Raw genomic sequence first — 16,714 nt, forward strand, 5'->3', positions numbered from 1 at the left:
GCCTAGAACTCTATTCACTGTATCACTTAGATGCCCCTTATTTTATAGGTGAAGAAACTGAGGTTAAATAACAAATGAGGAAATTGAGTCTCTAGGCAAATGTTTAAGAGTCTTAGCCCTTGAGGTAATTTTCAGATGCCAATGATAGGGTAACTATTACACAGGTATTAAAATGGCAGAACTGTGATGAGTTTAGTCCACATGTGATCTGAATTTAGGTTTTTCTTTTAGCATTGTAATGGGTACATGATGCTGTCTCCCTCTCCAGATTCTTAGTCTAAAATTTCTTTCCTGCACATACCAAGAAATGGTTGTATGAGACAAAATGACACAGCTTGTCAGTTTTTTATTTTTCAAAATATTGCACCACACTGCCTAAAAAGTCAAGTTAACAAATATATATTAAGTTCTTACTTTGTGCCAAGCATTGTGCAAAGAGTGCACAGATACAAAGAATGCAAAAACAGTCCTTGCTTTCAAGGAGTTCAGCAAGCAACTTGGTACAAACAAGATATACACTATATAATGATTAATAACCCACAGAAGGAGGCATTAGCAGTAAGCAGGATCAGGAAAAACTACTTTTTGATTGTGGGATTTTAGCTGGGTCTTGAAGGAAACCAAGAGACTGATGGGAGTTAGAGTAAAGGAGACTGTCATTGAAGGAATAAAATGTAAGGAAAGGTAGGAAGGGGCCAGATTATGAAGAGCTTTGAAATCCTAACATTAGATTTTATATTTGATCCTGGAGGGAATGGGAAACTATTGGCATTTATTAAAATAGAACCTAGTCTGGGGACAGCTAGGTGGCTCATTGGATTGAGAGACAGAATGTCCTGGGTTCAAATGTAGCCCCAGATGCCTTTGTGTGACCTGGGCAAGTCACCCCCATTGCCTATCTCTTACTGCTCTTCTGCTTTGGAACCAATACATAGAATTGATTCTAAGACAGAAGATAAGAATTTTAAAAAAAAATTAGTCTTGATTCCTAGGCAGCTAAGTGGCACAAGAATGGGGCTGGGGTTAGGAAGCCCCGAGTTCAAATGCAACTTCAGCCACTTGCTGAGTAAGTCGCTTAACCACTGACTGCCTGGGTTTCTCCATGAGAATAATGATAATAGCATCTACCTTCCAGGGTTGTTCAGATCCAGTAAGGTAATATTAAAGAGCTTAGCACAGAGTTCACCATATATTAGTACTTAATAAATACTCCTTTTTTTCTTTTCCCATACTCCATTCAATACACTGTCTTATGAAATACAATGTGCCTCAAGGGGTTTGGTGCGTTTAAAGGATTTAAAAATGGGTCAACTGTCTTATTTTACAGGTTTTTTTCCTCTACCCACTAGGTCCCATTTCTCAGCTCCATCCGACTTGGACCAATGCCCAGCCAAGTACCAGACTTCCACTTGCAACGATTACATTTACAAAACAATGGAGACAGGCAGGGTACCTTCTCTGCGAAAAATGTAGAATGAATAACACAACCACTCCATATTGGCCACCGGCCTCTAGGATTTGAGGGCGAACGATGGTTTGTGTCTCCCGTTGTCATTCAGGCTGTAGCCAATAGAAAATTGGGAGTGTAAGAGTCACCGGTAGCCGGAGACTACTTCCGCTTAGGTCTAGGAGGCGTGAAGAAACGAAGTCTCGGAAGACGTGATTTCGTGAGATTTCATTGCGTCGCGTAGTACAGGTGTCAGGGGGTGGGGCCTGGTCTGCGTGTTTGGCAACGTGCTCTGCTTTAAAAACGTACAGTTCCTCTGCTTAGCGACTCGTATCCTCTTCGAACCCCTCCTGCTGAGATGCTTAGAACGAGTGTGCCCGTGCATGGGAAAGAGGAGGAACAGGAGGAGGAGGAGGATTGCCCGGAGCTGATCCCCATTGACATGCAGCATTTACCGCAGGCGCAGCAGCCGGAGGAAGAGGAGGAGGGGAAGCCCGATCCCTATGCTAAGATCCCGGTCACGATTATCACTGGGTATTTAGGTAATTAAGCCAGTCAGTAGTTTCGAGAACTCCCCGACAGAGACTTACGTTAAAAAAATAACGATAATGATGATGGTGATGATAATGAATAATAAGAACCACAAAGAGTTTTGTGCCTTTTCCCTCCCTGGAAGGAGACAACCCCTTGCCCCTCTTTCCTAGGTCTGGGAGCAAGAGCTTTTCTGCAGCCAAGTGTGGTGGAAGAAAGGGAAAAAAGGAAGGAAGGAAAGGGGTAAAAAAGAAGGAAGGAAAAAGGAACACATTGCATTTAATCAGAGAAACCCATGTTTGGAACTCCACTCTTTTTTATTTTTACAAAATCCTCACCTTCCACCTTAGAATCAATACTATATATTGGTTCCAAGGCAGAAGAGTGGTAAGGGCTAGGCAGTGGGGGTCAAGTGACTTGCCCAGAGTCACACAGCTAGGAAGTGGAACTCCACTCCTGACACTTAGAACATTCCTGGCCCGGAGCCTCAGTTTTCCAGTGTAAATTAAGGAGAGAGTGTCAGCCTCTTATTTCAGAAGTTAGTGGAAAATAAAGATGGCAATTTCTCCCCACCCCCATTGGAATTCAAGGACATGCTTTCAACTTCCCATTTAACCCTATATATTCACGAACCCCAAGTTCATTGGTCCAGATGATCTCTAAGATCCCTTCCAGCTGTAAGTTTTATGTTCTTGAGATCCAAAAGATGATGATAGCTGACTTTTATATAGTGATAATTTTATCATTTAATAATGATAACTAATATTTTTATATTGGTAAAATACTTTACAAGTATTCTCATTAAATCTCAACAAGAAGAACCTGGTGAGGTCGGTACTAATAGTATTTTTAACACCATTTTACAGATGACAGAACTGAGGCTTCTAGATTTAAGTGACTTCCTAGAGGTCACACAGCTTTTGAGAGTGTCAGAGTCTGTTTTTGAATCCAAAATTTTCTGCCTCCATATCTAGCACTCTATCAACTGTACTATGTAAGTATAAAGGTCACTAAATTTGGTAACAAGGGTCATGGTTTGAATCTAGGCACTATTTCTCTGTAAAATGAGGTTTTGAGCTAGATAACCTCTTAAGACATCTTGTACCTGAGATCTTTGCCTTATATTTTACTGAAAAAAAAAAAAGAGTTCTCTTCTTAGACCTCCCTCTTCCTCTTTTCCTCATTTCACATCATCCAGCTGCCTTCTGCCACTATCTCCTACTTCATCCTTTTCTCCCATAATGAGGAGACCTTTCTCCCTGCTAAGGCAAACCCCTTTACATACACAATGATCCAATTCCATCCCATTCTCTGTAGCAGATTGTCTTTTCTATCATCCCCACTCACTTATCTTCAATCTCTTATCTTCTGCCAACAAATATACTTACACCTCCCTCAATCTCAGAAAACTCTCACATCATCCATCCTTCCTTGCTAGCTATCTTTTCTTAGCTGTGTGACCCTGGACAAGCCACTTAACTGCCATATGCCTCAGTTTCTTCATCAATAAAATGAGGATTATAAGCACCTTCCTCACAAATTTTTGAGGATCAAATGAATTAATATTTATAGAAGGCTTTACAAACCTTAAAAGCGCAAAATGCTAAGTTGCTTTTTTTTGTTGATAAATTTGAGAAGTATAATGGGTACCTCTATTATCTTTCCACACTTTCACTCTCTAAATTCTTCTGTCATTGGCTCTCTGCCCCCCCCTCCTCTCTCCCTTTCCTTCCCTCCCTCCACTTCTGTCCTAGTAATGACTAAGACAGAAGGGCAAGGATTAGGCAAATGGAGTTAAGTGACTTGCCCAGGGTCACACAGCTAGGAGGTGTCTGAGGTCAGACTTGAACCCAGGTATTCTAGGCATCAGGTCTGGTGTTCTATTCACAGTGTCACCTCTGTGCCCCACTAATGATCTCTTAATTGACAAATCTGATGGTCTTTTCTCAATCCTTGACCCTTTTTATGACAAATCATTCTCTTAAATTTTGTTCTATCCCCTTGATCTTTCCTTAGTCCTTGGCTGAAACTTTATCTAGGGAATGCCTGATAACCAGGAGTGTTCTACAGGGCTCTGTCTTGGATCCTATTCTCTTCTCCCTCTGTATCAGGTGTCTAAAACTATGACTGAGAGCCAAATCCAAAGAATGATTTTTTACATTCTTTAATACAATAAAATTTTACTTAAAAATATGAAAAATTATTCTTATTTTGGAGAACATACAGAAATGGTCATTTTGCTGACCCCTACTCTATACTCTTACCCTTAGTTATTTCATCAGTTCCTAAAGATTTAGTTCTCTCTAGCCTGATGATTCTCAGATCTACCTATTCAGCCCTAATCTTTCTGCTGACTTCCAGTTCTTTTTTTTTTTTAAGCCCTTACCTTCCATCTTAGAATCAGTACTCTGTATTGGTTCCAAGGCAGAAGAGTGGTAAGGGCTAGGCAATGGGGGTTAAGTGACTTGCCCAGGGTCACACAGCTGGGAAGTGTCTGAGGCCAGATTTGAACCTCCCTTTTCTACACCTGTCTCTCAATCCACTGAGTCACCCAGCTGCCCCAGACCTCCAGTTCTAACTGCTTGTCAGGTATCTTGAACTAGATATCCTGTAGAAATTTTAAACTCTACATATGTGAAACTGATCTTGTTATCTATCTTCCAAACCCTCCCTTCTTAACTTCCTTACTACTATAGAGGTTACTGCTGTTCTTCCAGTCCTCTCCCTAGACTGGATATCAAGGTGTAATCCTTGCCTCCTCACTCTCTCACCCCCGCCACCGGCATCCTGTTTGTTCAAGGCTTGTCAATTTTACCTGTTTAACATCTCTAGCTTAGGACCCTTCTCTCCTGACACTGCCACTACCTTGGTGTTGGCTCTCATCACCTCACACCTGCATTATTGGAGTAGACTGTCCATCTGCCTTCCTCATGGCTTTCCCCACTCTAGGCCATTTTCCACTCATTTGTCAAAATGATCTTCCAGAAGTGTAAGTCTAATCATGTTACCCCCTTAAGAAATCCCAGTGACTACCTGTTATCTCCAGTATCGAATATATAAAATCCTATTTGGTATTTGTAATTCTTCCTAACCCATCTTCCTCATCCCCTTCACTTCTCCTTCCCCACTGCAATCCCCACAGCCTTTCCAGTCTTTTCTCCATGTACTCTGATCCACTGACAGTAGCCTCCTTACTACTGTTCCTTGAGGAAGAGCCCTCCATCTCCCAACTGAGCCTGTCTTCAGTGCCTAGAATGTTCTCTCTCCTCTTCTCTTCCTCCTTACTTCCTTCAAGTCCCAGCTCAAATCCTATCTTCTCTAAGAAGCCTCTCCTGGTTCTCTTCTCTTCCATGCCAATGCTTACTCTTTGGTGGTTATCTTCAATTTATCCTGTACAGCATTGTAGTTGTTTGCCTATTGTCTCCCCTAGTTGCCCTGTGCCCCCTAGTTCTTCAGAGAATCTCCATTTTGAGGGTGGGTTCTGAGGAGGCATCCCTCATTCTCTTCACCTTCATGATTCCTTGGCCAAGTCCCCTGTCCCCTGTTTCTGGGCCTGCTTTCCCTTTGTTGATTTCATCCTACCACCAGGGCCAGGAGGGTCATTGAGCAGCTAGCTATCCCTCTTTCTTCATACTTCTCCCATCTCTTTTATGGGGTCTTCCCCCATTAGAATGTAATCTCTTTGAGGGCAGGGAAATGTTTTTCTTTTTGCTTGTCTTTGTATCCTCAGGACTTAGTACCATGCCTAGGACCTTGTAAGGCCTTAGTAAATGCTTATTGAGGGATTGACTGAAAAAAAATGTAGGTTATGGCAAAAGTATTTAGGTGAATCTTAATTTTAAAGAATGACTTCCAGTTTTCTGTGGAAGACATGCTTTAAAAAAAAGATGGGGGGGTGGGCAGCTAGGTGACTCAGTGATGAAAGAGCCAGGCCTGGAGATGGAAAGATCTGAGTTCAAATAAGTTTTCAGACACTTCTTAGTTGTATGATCCTAGGCAAGTTACTTAATCTTGGTTGTCTAGCTATTATTTCTCTTCTGCTTTGGAACCCAGGACTTAGTATCAATTCCAAGAGAGAGTAAGAATTTTTAAAAGAAAGTAAAGAATGTTTACTGGGTGAAAAAGTTAACCATCTATTTTATTATAACACAGTATTAATATTAAGACTTGTGAGTTTGGTGGTATCTCACTTAAAATAACTCCAAGTATTGTTTAATTGAAGTTTGTCAGCAGAATATATTCTTAAATGTTAAGGTGATATTAGTACTGGTGATTTTGGGGTTTTTTTTTTTGGTCAGACTTTTAATGTATGAAAAAGAAAAATATTCAAATTGATTTCACACAAATGAGTATTTGTTTATTGGTTAAAATGACTATATGTAGAAAAGGCCAGAGAATTCCATAGTATCTACCAGAGGTAAACTTGGGAAGAATTAATATGAAACTAACATATTTGTTTAAAATATATAATGCTTTAAGGTTTGCAAAGCTCTTTACAAACATCTCATTTTTACTTCATAGTACCCTGGAAGGCAGGTGCTATTATTCCAAACTATTATCAAGTATCCATTCCAAGGCAAAAGAGAGCTTTAGGGTTAGGCAATTGGAGTTAAGTGACATGCCCAGAGTCATACAGCTAGGAAGTGTCTGAGGCTGGATTTGAACTCGGGAAGATAAGTCTTCCTGACTCCAGGCCTAGTTCTCTATTCACTCAGGCACCGAGCTGCCCCTATTATCCCATTATACAGTGGAGGAAACTGAGGCAGGCAGGTTTAGTGACTTACCCAGGGTCACATAGCTAGTAAAATTATATACCTTACTGTTAATTAATGTTTCATTCTCTATCTTGTCTTCTGTTCTATTTTTCTTTGAAACTTGTAGAATCCTTTACTTGCATTAGGATTTAAATCAGCTCAGAGTCCGATGGTCATAAATATATTCAAGGACAATGTCAGAATTTGAACCCAGGTATAGATGAAAATTCTTCTTACTTTTTGATCTTAGGCTATCCTAGTTTGTGCCCTACATAGAAGACATGCAAAATATTTTAATAATTTAAAGGTCCTAGCTAAGCCCTAATTCAGAGCATCTGAGATGCTGCCATTCTTTGTGCATACCTGGCCTATGCCCTGGATGATAGCTTTCATGCCACTTCTCTCACTTGAGTCTTGGTTGCTATTAATGCCTATATAAGCCCACTTATACCTATCATACATCTTTCTGCTGCCCGTTGGGTTACCTGAAGTTTTGACTATTTCAAAATTTGGGCGTTTCTTGCCTTGCTTTATAAAATCGTAAAAGGAGAAGAGAATATATGTACAAAGAATAATTTCTAAGGAATAAATAAATGTATAAAGGTAATTTTATAAATATTTAAATTTTACAAAAATAAATTTATAAAGCACCTGCTATATGCTAGGTACTTTTGCTCATTTGATCCTCTTCACAACCTTGTGAAGTTGTGCTGTTTTATCCCCATTTTCTAGTTAAGGAAACTGAGACAAACAGGGTTAAGTGACTTGCCCAGGGTCACACAGCTAGTAAGTGCCTGAGACTCAAGTCTTCCTAACTCCAGCCCATTGTTCTCAACTCACTATCCCCAGCTCCTTTGAAACTATCCTAAATCAAGAGCCTATCTGATCCACAAAATACTTCTTTAAAAAGTTTCATGCCGAATATTTTATTAATATGGTAGTTGTCTTTGTAACATGTGCACACTCTGAATGATCTGCCCGGAAAATGAATGTCTAAATATGTCTGAAGAAAAATTCATGCTTCTTTTACCTTAGTTTTCTTTTATTTGAGTGAAAATTTTCAGACATTTAAAAGGAATTATTATGAGATGTTAATTCTAGAGTCATTGTTATTCCATCCTTTGTTGCCTATGTGAATACTTAAAATTAAAAAAAATTAACAAGCATAATTATATTGGGGCTTATTTTTTGCAATGTGAATCATAACTATTCTGATTATTCTACACATGAACAAATATGGGATAATATGCCACCTGCTGGATGACGATAACATAGCAAGACTTTTTCACAGATACTGTTTTCCTAAACTTCACAGTATTCCTATAGTCCTAATGCAATTCAAGGGCATTAATAAAGATATACCTTTAGAGTAGCAGAAGTAGCTCTCTTGTCATTCTGTATTGACTTATCACTAGGTGTTTTGAATTTCAAAATAAGTCAAATGTTGGGTGTTAAATAGTGGGTCTTTAGGTTCAAATTATAGAGCAGAGAAAAGGAATTGTCAGTGTCAAGAAATCATACAAAACTGTCAAATAGCATATTTCACAAGCCATAATAAAAATGCTTTTATATCATTTGCATTCAGGATCCCAAGAAGGAAATACTTTAATTTCAAGGAGTTTTCACTTTTATATTGAATGCTTGGTTCCGTGGATCTGTTTGTATTCTTTTAATCGTTGTTTTCTTTTTTAAAAAATGGAATGTCTATTACTTGGGTTGTATTCTAGCAGTAATATATATTAATTTTGAGATAGTTTCAGTGGACCACAGTGGTCTATCCAATTGGTAATATTACTTGGATCTTTTTGTAGACTAGGAGCATTTTGACCATCTAAAATTTTCTTTTGATCTTTTCCTTTATTATTTTCTTTGAAGTAAAACTACTTAAAAATTTGAGGCATGGCATTTGAGCAATAGAACTAAATGGATGGAGTTCTTAAGAGCATTCAGGGCCCGGGAGCAGTTGGGTGGCTCAGTGGATTGAGAGTCAGGTGTAGAAATGGGAGGTCCTAGGTTCAAATCTAGCCTCAACACTTCCTAGCCCTGTGACCCTGGACAAGTCACTTAATCCTCATTGTGTAGCCCTTACCGTTCTTCTGCCTTGGAACCAATACACAGTATTGATTCTAAGATGGAAGGTAAAGATTTAAGAAAAAAAAGTGTTAAGGGCCCTAAAATCTTATGAAATAGAATATTGATTTTCAGTTTGGGGTATTTGGGTTTTTTAATTCTTTTTTTTTAATTGATGATGTTTAGGGAGGGATAGAAGTCTGAAAGCAAATGAAAAATGGAGTCTGCAATTCTGAAACTAGTATCATTGTTTTCTAGGTGCTGGAAAGACAACTCTCCTTAACTACATTTTGACTGAACAACATAGAAAAAGAATAGCAGTTATTTTAAATGAGTTTGGGGAAGGTAAGTAAAGTTACAGAAACTGATATAGAAATCTAGGTCAGATATGAATTTATCTCAGTGTTTTAAAAACTAGTTGATGTTTAATTTATTGACTGTTCATATTTAAAATTTAGGGCGTAAGAAATGATACAACTTCAGATGAGGATAAATTTGAGGATATAAAATTGAGGATAAAGTTTCAGTGATACAAGTATGGTTGATAAAATGATTTGGTGATACAGTAAAGTTTGAAACTGAACACTGAAATTTAATTTTCATACTAAATAACAAAAATGTATTTTGGAGCATTCTAGAATTTTCAAGGTCTAGAAATAAGCCAATCTTGAATTTTGTAGCCATTGTATTCTGAGCGTAATTCCTACTCCCCACCCCCTACCCCAAATCTTATCTTCTGCTTTAATGGCAAGGACTAAGCAATGAGGGTTAAATGACTGATCCAGGGGCACTCAGCTAGGAAGTGTCTGAGGTCAAATTTTAATTCAGGTCCTACTGAGTCCAGGTTTAGTGCTTTATCTACTGTGCTACCTAGCTGCTCCCTATTATTCTTACTGTTAACTTAAAGAGAATGACTGAATGTTTACCTCTGGCCCACATTCAGAACCTTGAAAATCCCTCTCTAAAGTCTTTTTTCAGCAATCTAAAATTTAAAGGTTAAAAGAAAAGTTTTCATTTTTGTTGGTCATTAACAGTAAACTAGGTGCTATATTGAATATGAAACAGATTTCCGGGTTTTTTTATTTTTATAAGTAGAAACATAAAATAAAAAATTCCTTCATAATGACCTATCATCTAGAATCGCAAAGGAATTTAATGTGTTGTTTGCGGGAGTACTTCTTGGAAGTTGAAGGAATATGGTTATTTAAATTGAAAGTTGAGGGCTACACCTCACCAATTAACTTGAATTTATTTTTCTTTTCCAAAGCTGGAACTGGTTGGGTACCTAATTTTAGAAATGAAGGAAGAGATTTGGGGGAATGGACCAAACTGATTCAAAGCAGCACCTACTCTGCTGAATTAGTCATAAGAAGTTGCATAGAAGCACTGAGAAGTTAGGAAGGACTTGACTTCAGGTCTTCTAATCTTAAAGCCAACTTTTCTGTACAACAAGCCATGAAGAACAAAAAGCAGAAAGCCAGATGGTGATATCCCTTAATAGTTTGAGGGGAAGCAGATATCAGACCCAAATTTTCTATTCCAGAAAGAAGAAACCCATTTTCATCATAGACAGCAAGCAATGTTTTAAATATAGTTACTTGGAATTTAAAAAAAGTAAGGAATAGGTTCTTAGTGTAAAGAAGAAGATGCATGCAGTATTATTTTTTTATGTGTACCACCATATTAAATGTTTTGACCTTTGGAATGAGCATTAGTTTAAATATCTTCCTTTCTAAAAATGTGGATGTTTAAGTATTTTGTTCAACATTTTTCATTTACATTATAGTAGTCTTCAGTGTTTTAGTTCCTGCCCCCCTCTGTTTTCAAAAACAATTAAGCCAAAAAAATCTTAGAAAAGGAATTATTGAGAAATCTGAGCTAGCAAATTACTTCTGATACTAATATCTCCCAATATTTTGGAAAAATTCATTTTATTTGATGTGTAGTTGAATGCTTCTTGAAGTAAAAATTGAATTCTATTTTGCAATATAAGCAATATTAATAGCAACTGGATATAAAACACTTAGAAATCCGATTTTTGGGGGGAGTAGCTTTTTAATCTTTCATTTTTGCTTGGCCAATGAGCAGATGGTTTAAAGAATGCTTTGTTGCTTTGTATCCTAGGAAGTGCATTGGAGAAATCCTTAGCTGTAAGCCAAGGTGGGGAGCTATATGAAGAATGGTTGGAGCTTCGAAATGGTTGCCTCTGCTGCTCAGTAAAGTGAGGAATGTTCGTGTTACTTTCTTCAAGTTTGTCAATTTTATGTTCAGTTTTAATTTTTCATTTCATGTTAACTTTAGTATATTTTCAGACCAAATACTAACCAAAGAAATTTTTTTAGAAGTCATTTTAAGTAATAATTTATTACTGGCTTTTATGTGAACTTCTTTTTGCTAGTAGTTCAATGCTTAGATTTGTTGAGTATATACAGGATTTATAATACTTTAAATCAACATTTAGTTAAATTTATAATCTTTTCAGGTAATTTTAATAGTTATAGCTGGAAAAAATCAAATCATAAAACATTGGGTTTTTAAAAATCTTCCTAGAATGAGAAACAGCATTTCATTTTGAAACTCTCAGAAATTATGAGAATAAATTTTTTAAAATGGTAGGGGGAGACATTTATTTTATACTAGTTCTAGCAAAGATAATGATGTCAGGAGATAAATATAACACCACTGTTAAAATTATATGTCAGATGAAAGAAATTATATTGTTCCTTTTTAAGTCAAATTTCTTAAGTACAGTGTAGCCTTTTATTGACAGTGTTGTTAATTAAGTTTTCTCTAGTTAACCAAAATGCTTCTTTTCTTAAGAACGCATTCTTTATTCTTAGTATATTTATGAGGATGAAAGAGTTTAAAGCTCATGATCCTTATTCTTTTTTTTTTTAAATTTTATTTAATTAGATAATTTAGAATATTTTTCCATGGTTACAAGACTCATGTTCTTTCCCTCTCTTTCCCCACCCCCACCCCCGTCCCGTATCTGACTCGTAATTCCACTGGGTTTAACATGTGTCATGACCCTTATTCTGAATAAAATAGCTTGATATTTACTGAAAGCCTCTTGACACAAAGTGGAGGAATTCCATGGAGACTGGAACAACCTCCAGGAAGTGATGCAGAGTGAGAGGAGCAGAACCAGGAGAACATTGTACACAGAGACTGACACACTGTGGTACAATCGAAGGTGATGGACTTCTCCATTAGTGGCAATGCAATGTCCCTGAATAATCTGCAGGGATCTAGGAGAAAAAACACTATCCACAAACAGAGGACAAACTGTGGGAGTAAAAACACTGAGGAAAGGCAACTGCTTGACTACAGGGGTTGAGAGGGAATAAGATTGAAGAGAGACTCTAAATGAACACCTTAAGGCAGATACCAACAACATGGAAATGGGTTCAGATCAAGGACACATGTGACACCCAGTAGAATCGTGCGTCGGCTATGGGAGGGGGGAGGAAAAGAAAATGATCTTTGTTTCCAATGAATAATGTTTGAAAATGACCAAATAATGTTTAAATAGGAAAAAAAATTGTATTGACATGTAATTTGGAAAAAATTAAAATAAAAAAAAGAAAGAACAAAAGAAGAAAGCCTCTTGACTAGTTATAAAATTGTGAATCTAGAACAGTACAAAACATTATTATCCTGTTAGTACTAATTGCATGAACATACTTTAGTAAATAATATATGCATTAGCCACGTAAATCAATCCTGCTTACTTTTTTAAAGAAAAAACTTCACATTGGGGTCTTCATTTCCTTAGACGTCTGAGAATATTTCCGTAATGAACCATTTTACTGATATTATCAAATAAGTGGCAATTTCGTGAGAGTTTTGTGAGTAAATTAATTCTTTGGGCCTGTAGAAAATTTGATTTTTTCTGTTTCTAGAGATAGAAAAGATGTTTGTAATGGTAAGTTTTTAAATCCTCAGGTACTGACCCTCATTTGGTATGTTTTGATTTTTTATAGGGATAATGGCCTGAAGGCTATTGAGAATTTGATGCAGAAAAAAGGAAAATTTGATTACATACTGTTAGAAACAACTGGTTTGGCAGATCCTGGTAAGAAGTCTCATTATCAATCATCAGTTTATATAATGTAGTTTCAGACTTCTGAAAATAGTTGTGCAATAGAGGATTAACTTAAAGAGATTTTAAAGCTTCTCTTGAGTGTCTTACTTCTTACTGATATACAAATAGCAACAGATCATCCCTTCTCATATTCTCCTTTGACAAGTGTATATGGATTCAGGGATTCTTTAATAGTCATTAATTATCTTTAAAATGTAAACTTTTGTTGGAAGTCTTTCATGAGGGCAAATATTACAGTAAAGATATTGTGTACTTACTTTCATTTAGCCTTCCTCAAGAAAATTTTATATGTGATACTTCAGGGATCTATTTAGTTTTGAAATGGATAGGTTTCGTATCTGCTTAGTCTTTTTTTCAACTTTTTTTCGTGGTCTTTAAAAGATATGCAAATATTTCATGTTGTAGTTCCAATAGCTTCTGTTCTTTTTTTTTTTAAATCCTTATCTTCTGTCTTGGAGTCAATACTGTGTATTGGCAGAAGAGTGATAAGGGCTAGGCAATGGGGGTTAAGTGACTTGCCCAGGATCACACAGCTGGGAAGTGTCTGAGGCCAGATTTGAACTTGGGACCTCCCATCTCTAGGCCTGGCTCTCAGTCCTTCCCTTTCCCCCCAGTAGCTTCTGTTTTTCAGCTGCCTTGGGCCATAAAAAATCATCTGAGAATGATTGTGCTAATGATCTTTGTTGGTTCTGGATTATTCATATTGGGTCATATTTTGTGTCTTTTGATTAAAAGGTTATAAATTATAGATATACATTGTACCTCTTTCATGCATTGTTGTTACATTGTTTGATTTTGTTTAAATTTTTTGTTATCAGGCAAAGTACTATGGGGTCATTACTGGGAAGTGAATATGGTATAATGAACATTCACGCATTAATTAAACAAAAGCAGCCAGAGAGGGAAGGAAAGAAAGAGAAAGACAGAAAGGGAGAGAGGGAGAATAAGAATAAGAATATTTGATTTGAGTTCCACAAAAAGAGGATAAATTGTGGCCTACTTCTCCAGTGATCATCATAATTAAATATGCATTTTAGTCCCTAAAATAGATTTTAAAAATTATTTAGAAGTTAAATAAATCTGGCTTATATGTCAACCTGTGAATACAATATTCAGTAGAATTAACATTTACATAAAGATAACTTTTTTCATTCAATTAGAGTATGCTTCTATATGGTTTCAAACATTTTAAGTATTACTACTAATATTATTTCTTTTTAAATCTAGCATAATTCCACTTAAGCTCATAGTCTGGTGAGCTAATTTGTATGGCCAACATAGAATATAATTGATTAATAAAGAACTTTTGTTTAATGGATCAAACACATGAAAAAAATGAGGATGCACTTGAAAGGAAAGTCAAAGGTAATTGATTTGTAAATAGTTGAAAAACAATGCATTTTAGCAAGAGTTTCACTGTTGATACTCCAGATGTCTTTATGAAATGACCATTGAGAAGATATTAAGTTCATTTCCTTCAATGGCATCAATTTTGATACTCTTAATAAATGAAACCAGAAGACAAAATGAAGTTTCAGTTAAATGGAAAGATACTTCCCAGGTTATCTTTGAAAATATAAATCATGGAGGTAGCAATATTGGTTCTTTCATTCATCCAAAGGGAACAAAGAATATTTCATGAAATATTTGGTCATCATATTGGAATACTCATGAGTATTTGTAAAGACTAGTAAGATAGTGATTATAGCTTGTGCCAACCTCTATTGTAAAAGGTGAAGAGATAGAAAAAGACTTAGAATTGTATAAATGGAAATTTTGTATCCTTTGGACTTCCTTTCCCAGAATTCTCCCCTTGTCCCAAGGTTCCTTTTTTCCCTTTCTGTTTAGCATCATTTACGTTATGGTTTTTAAGCTGTGGGTAAAACCTCCCTCGATCTCTTTTCCAGGTGGGAGGCTGGTGAGCTCTATCTGTTTCTCTAGGCTTTTATTTTCCTTTTGCTTCAAGTTAAATATTAACAAATCTTATTACATATAATAATTGGAATATTGGGTATTAAATTTTAAAGTTTATAGAATGTTCAAATTAAATCAACTTATATTTTGATAGTCAGTGATTGTTTCATTACAAAAGTGAACATAGGAGAGGACAACAGAAAATATGGTTCCAAAGTCAGGAATGAGAGCCCAATGAATTGAAAACTATGAAGAAGTCTTTGGTCTATGGTTCATAAATACTTTCTTCAAGAAAAGTATTGGGAAGTAGTGGACCCAAGACCTAGTAAGTAGTTCCAAAATTCACCAAAAAATGAATTTAGTTATATTTTAATTGCAGAAAATGACTTGTCATAAGGTGGGAGTCATTTCTTTCTTTTTTTTTAACCCTTATCTTCTGCCTATAATACTATGTATTGATTCCAAAGCAGAAGAGTGGTAAAAGCTAGGCATTGGGGGTTAAGTGACTTGCTCAGGGTCACAGAGCTAGGAAGTGTCTGAGGTCAGATTTGAACCTAGGACCTCCCATCTCTAGACTTGGATCTGAATCCACTGAGCTACCCAGCTGCCCATAGGAGTTATTTCTAAATCAGCTCTTGGTATCATAGTTTACTTCCTGGAGCCAAGCTCAAAATTAGTACAAAAATACAATAAAGAATAGAACTAAGAAAAATATATAGCATGTAATTGAAACAGATTCAGCCTGATCTACTTAATTGAGTTTTTAATGCCAAAAAATCAGAAGTGGGGGCAGCTGGGTAGCTCAGTGGATTGAGATCCAGGCCTAGAGATGGGAGGTCTTGGGTTCAAATCTGGCCTCAGACACTTCCCAGCTGTGTGACCCTGGGCAAGTCACTTGACCCCCATTGCCTAGTCCTTACCACTCTTCTGCCTTGGAACCAATACATAGTATTGATTTTAGGTGGAAGGTACAGGTTTTAAAAAATTTAGAAGTCATACAGAGGAAAGGTTTTTGATTACAACTAATTAAAAAAATTTAAATTGTTAATAAATTGCCATGAAAAGGAGACCCTAAAAACAGCTGTTTAGAAAACACTTTTTCTTCTCAGATAAAGAGATAGGAAGTCAAGGGCAACATGGCTTTTTATGTAAATTAATTTTTGAAATATTAAGGAGGAGGATAATAATAATATCTAACATTTACATAATGTTTGCCTTGTGCTTTTCCCCCTTTCTCTCAGGTTATATAAAATGGGAATTTCAAACATGCAACTAGATGGCTTGGTGGGTAGAGCTTTGGACCAAGAATCAGGAAGACCTAAGTTCAAACCCAGCTTCAGACATTTACATAGCTCTAGGACCTTGAGCAAGTCACATAACCTATGCCTGCCCCAGTTTCCTTATCTGTAAAATAGGGATAATAATAGCACTTACCTCCCACCATTATTATGAGAAATAACATAAAATATGTGCAAAATACCTTAGAAACCTAAAAATACTATATTAAATGCCAGATATTATTTAATATTATTCATTTCATATAAATGACCTCAATACTTTTTTTCCCGAAATGTCAGACTCTTTTTGTATTTTCCCTATAGCACTTTTAGCACAAGGTTAAAATGAACTGAACATGAATTGTTAAATTCTTATTATACTGTATTTTTTTTTAATAGATCCTTACCTTCTGTTTTAGAATCAATCCTGGGTATTGGTTCCAAGGCAGAAGAATGGTAAGGGCTAAACAAGGGGATTTAAGTGACTTGCCCAGGGTCACACAACTGGGGAGTATCTGAGGTCACACTTGAACCCAGGACCTCCTGTCTCTGGGTCTGGCCCTCCATCTATTGAACCACCTAGGTGCCTCCATTAAACTGTATTCTTAGCAGT

General features: G+C 36.5%; 1 protein-coding gene and 1 long non-coding RNA gene across 3 annotated transcripts in view; one reads left to right on the forward strand and one right to left on the reverse strand.

The window, feature by feature from the left end:
- Window positions 1-1,609, reverse strand: part of LOC130455576 (uncharacterized) — a 33,872-nt gene extending 32,263 nt beyond the window's left edge. The window contains exon 1 of the long non-coding RNA XR_008913653.1: window positions 1,454-1,609. This is a non-coding gene — a long non-coding RNA (uncharacterized LOC130455576). The remainder of the gene's footprint in view (window positions 1-1,453) is intronic.
- A 50-nt stretch (window positions 1,610-1,659) lies between these two features.
- Window positions 1,660-16,714, forward strand: part of ZNG1A (Zn regulated GTPase metalloprotein activator 1A) — a 54,923-nt gene continuing 39,868 nt past the window's right edge. The window contains exons 1-5 of one of the 2 annotated variants that reach the window (XR_008913652.1): window positions 1,660-1,989; window positions 9,061-9,147; window positions 10,927-11,032; window positions 12,789-12,880; window positions 14,138-14,278. Coding sequence is in view for 1 of the 2 variants with exons in the window: in XM_056806231.1 (XP_056662209.1) it covers window positions 1,806-1,989; window positions 9,061-9,147; window positions 10,927-11,023; window positions 12,789-12,880 (460 nt within the window). In the remaining variant the exon portion in view is untranslated. Of the gene's footprint in view, window positions 1,990-9,060; window positions 9,148-10,926; window positions 11,033-12,788; window positions 12,881-14,137; window positions 14,279-16,714 lie in introns of those variants that run through there. The other variant, XM_056806231.1, reaches the window with a different exon arrangement.

The sequence above is a fragment of the Monodelphis domestica genome, chromosome 7 (genome assembly GCF_027887165.1).
Source record: "Monodelphis domestica isolate mMonDom1 chromosome 7, mMonDom1.pri, whole genome shotgun sequence".
NCBI classification, from domain to species: domain Eukaryota; kingdom Metazoa; phylum Chordata; class Mammalia; order Didelphimorphia; family Didelphidae; genus Monodelphis; species Monodelphis domestica.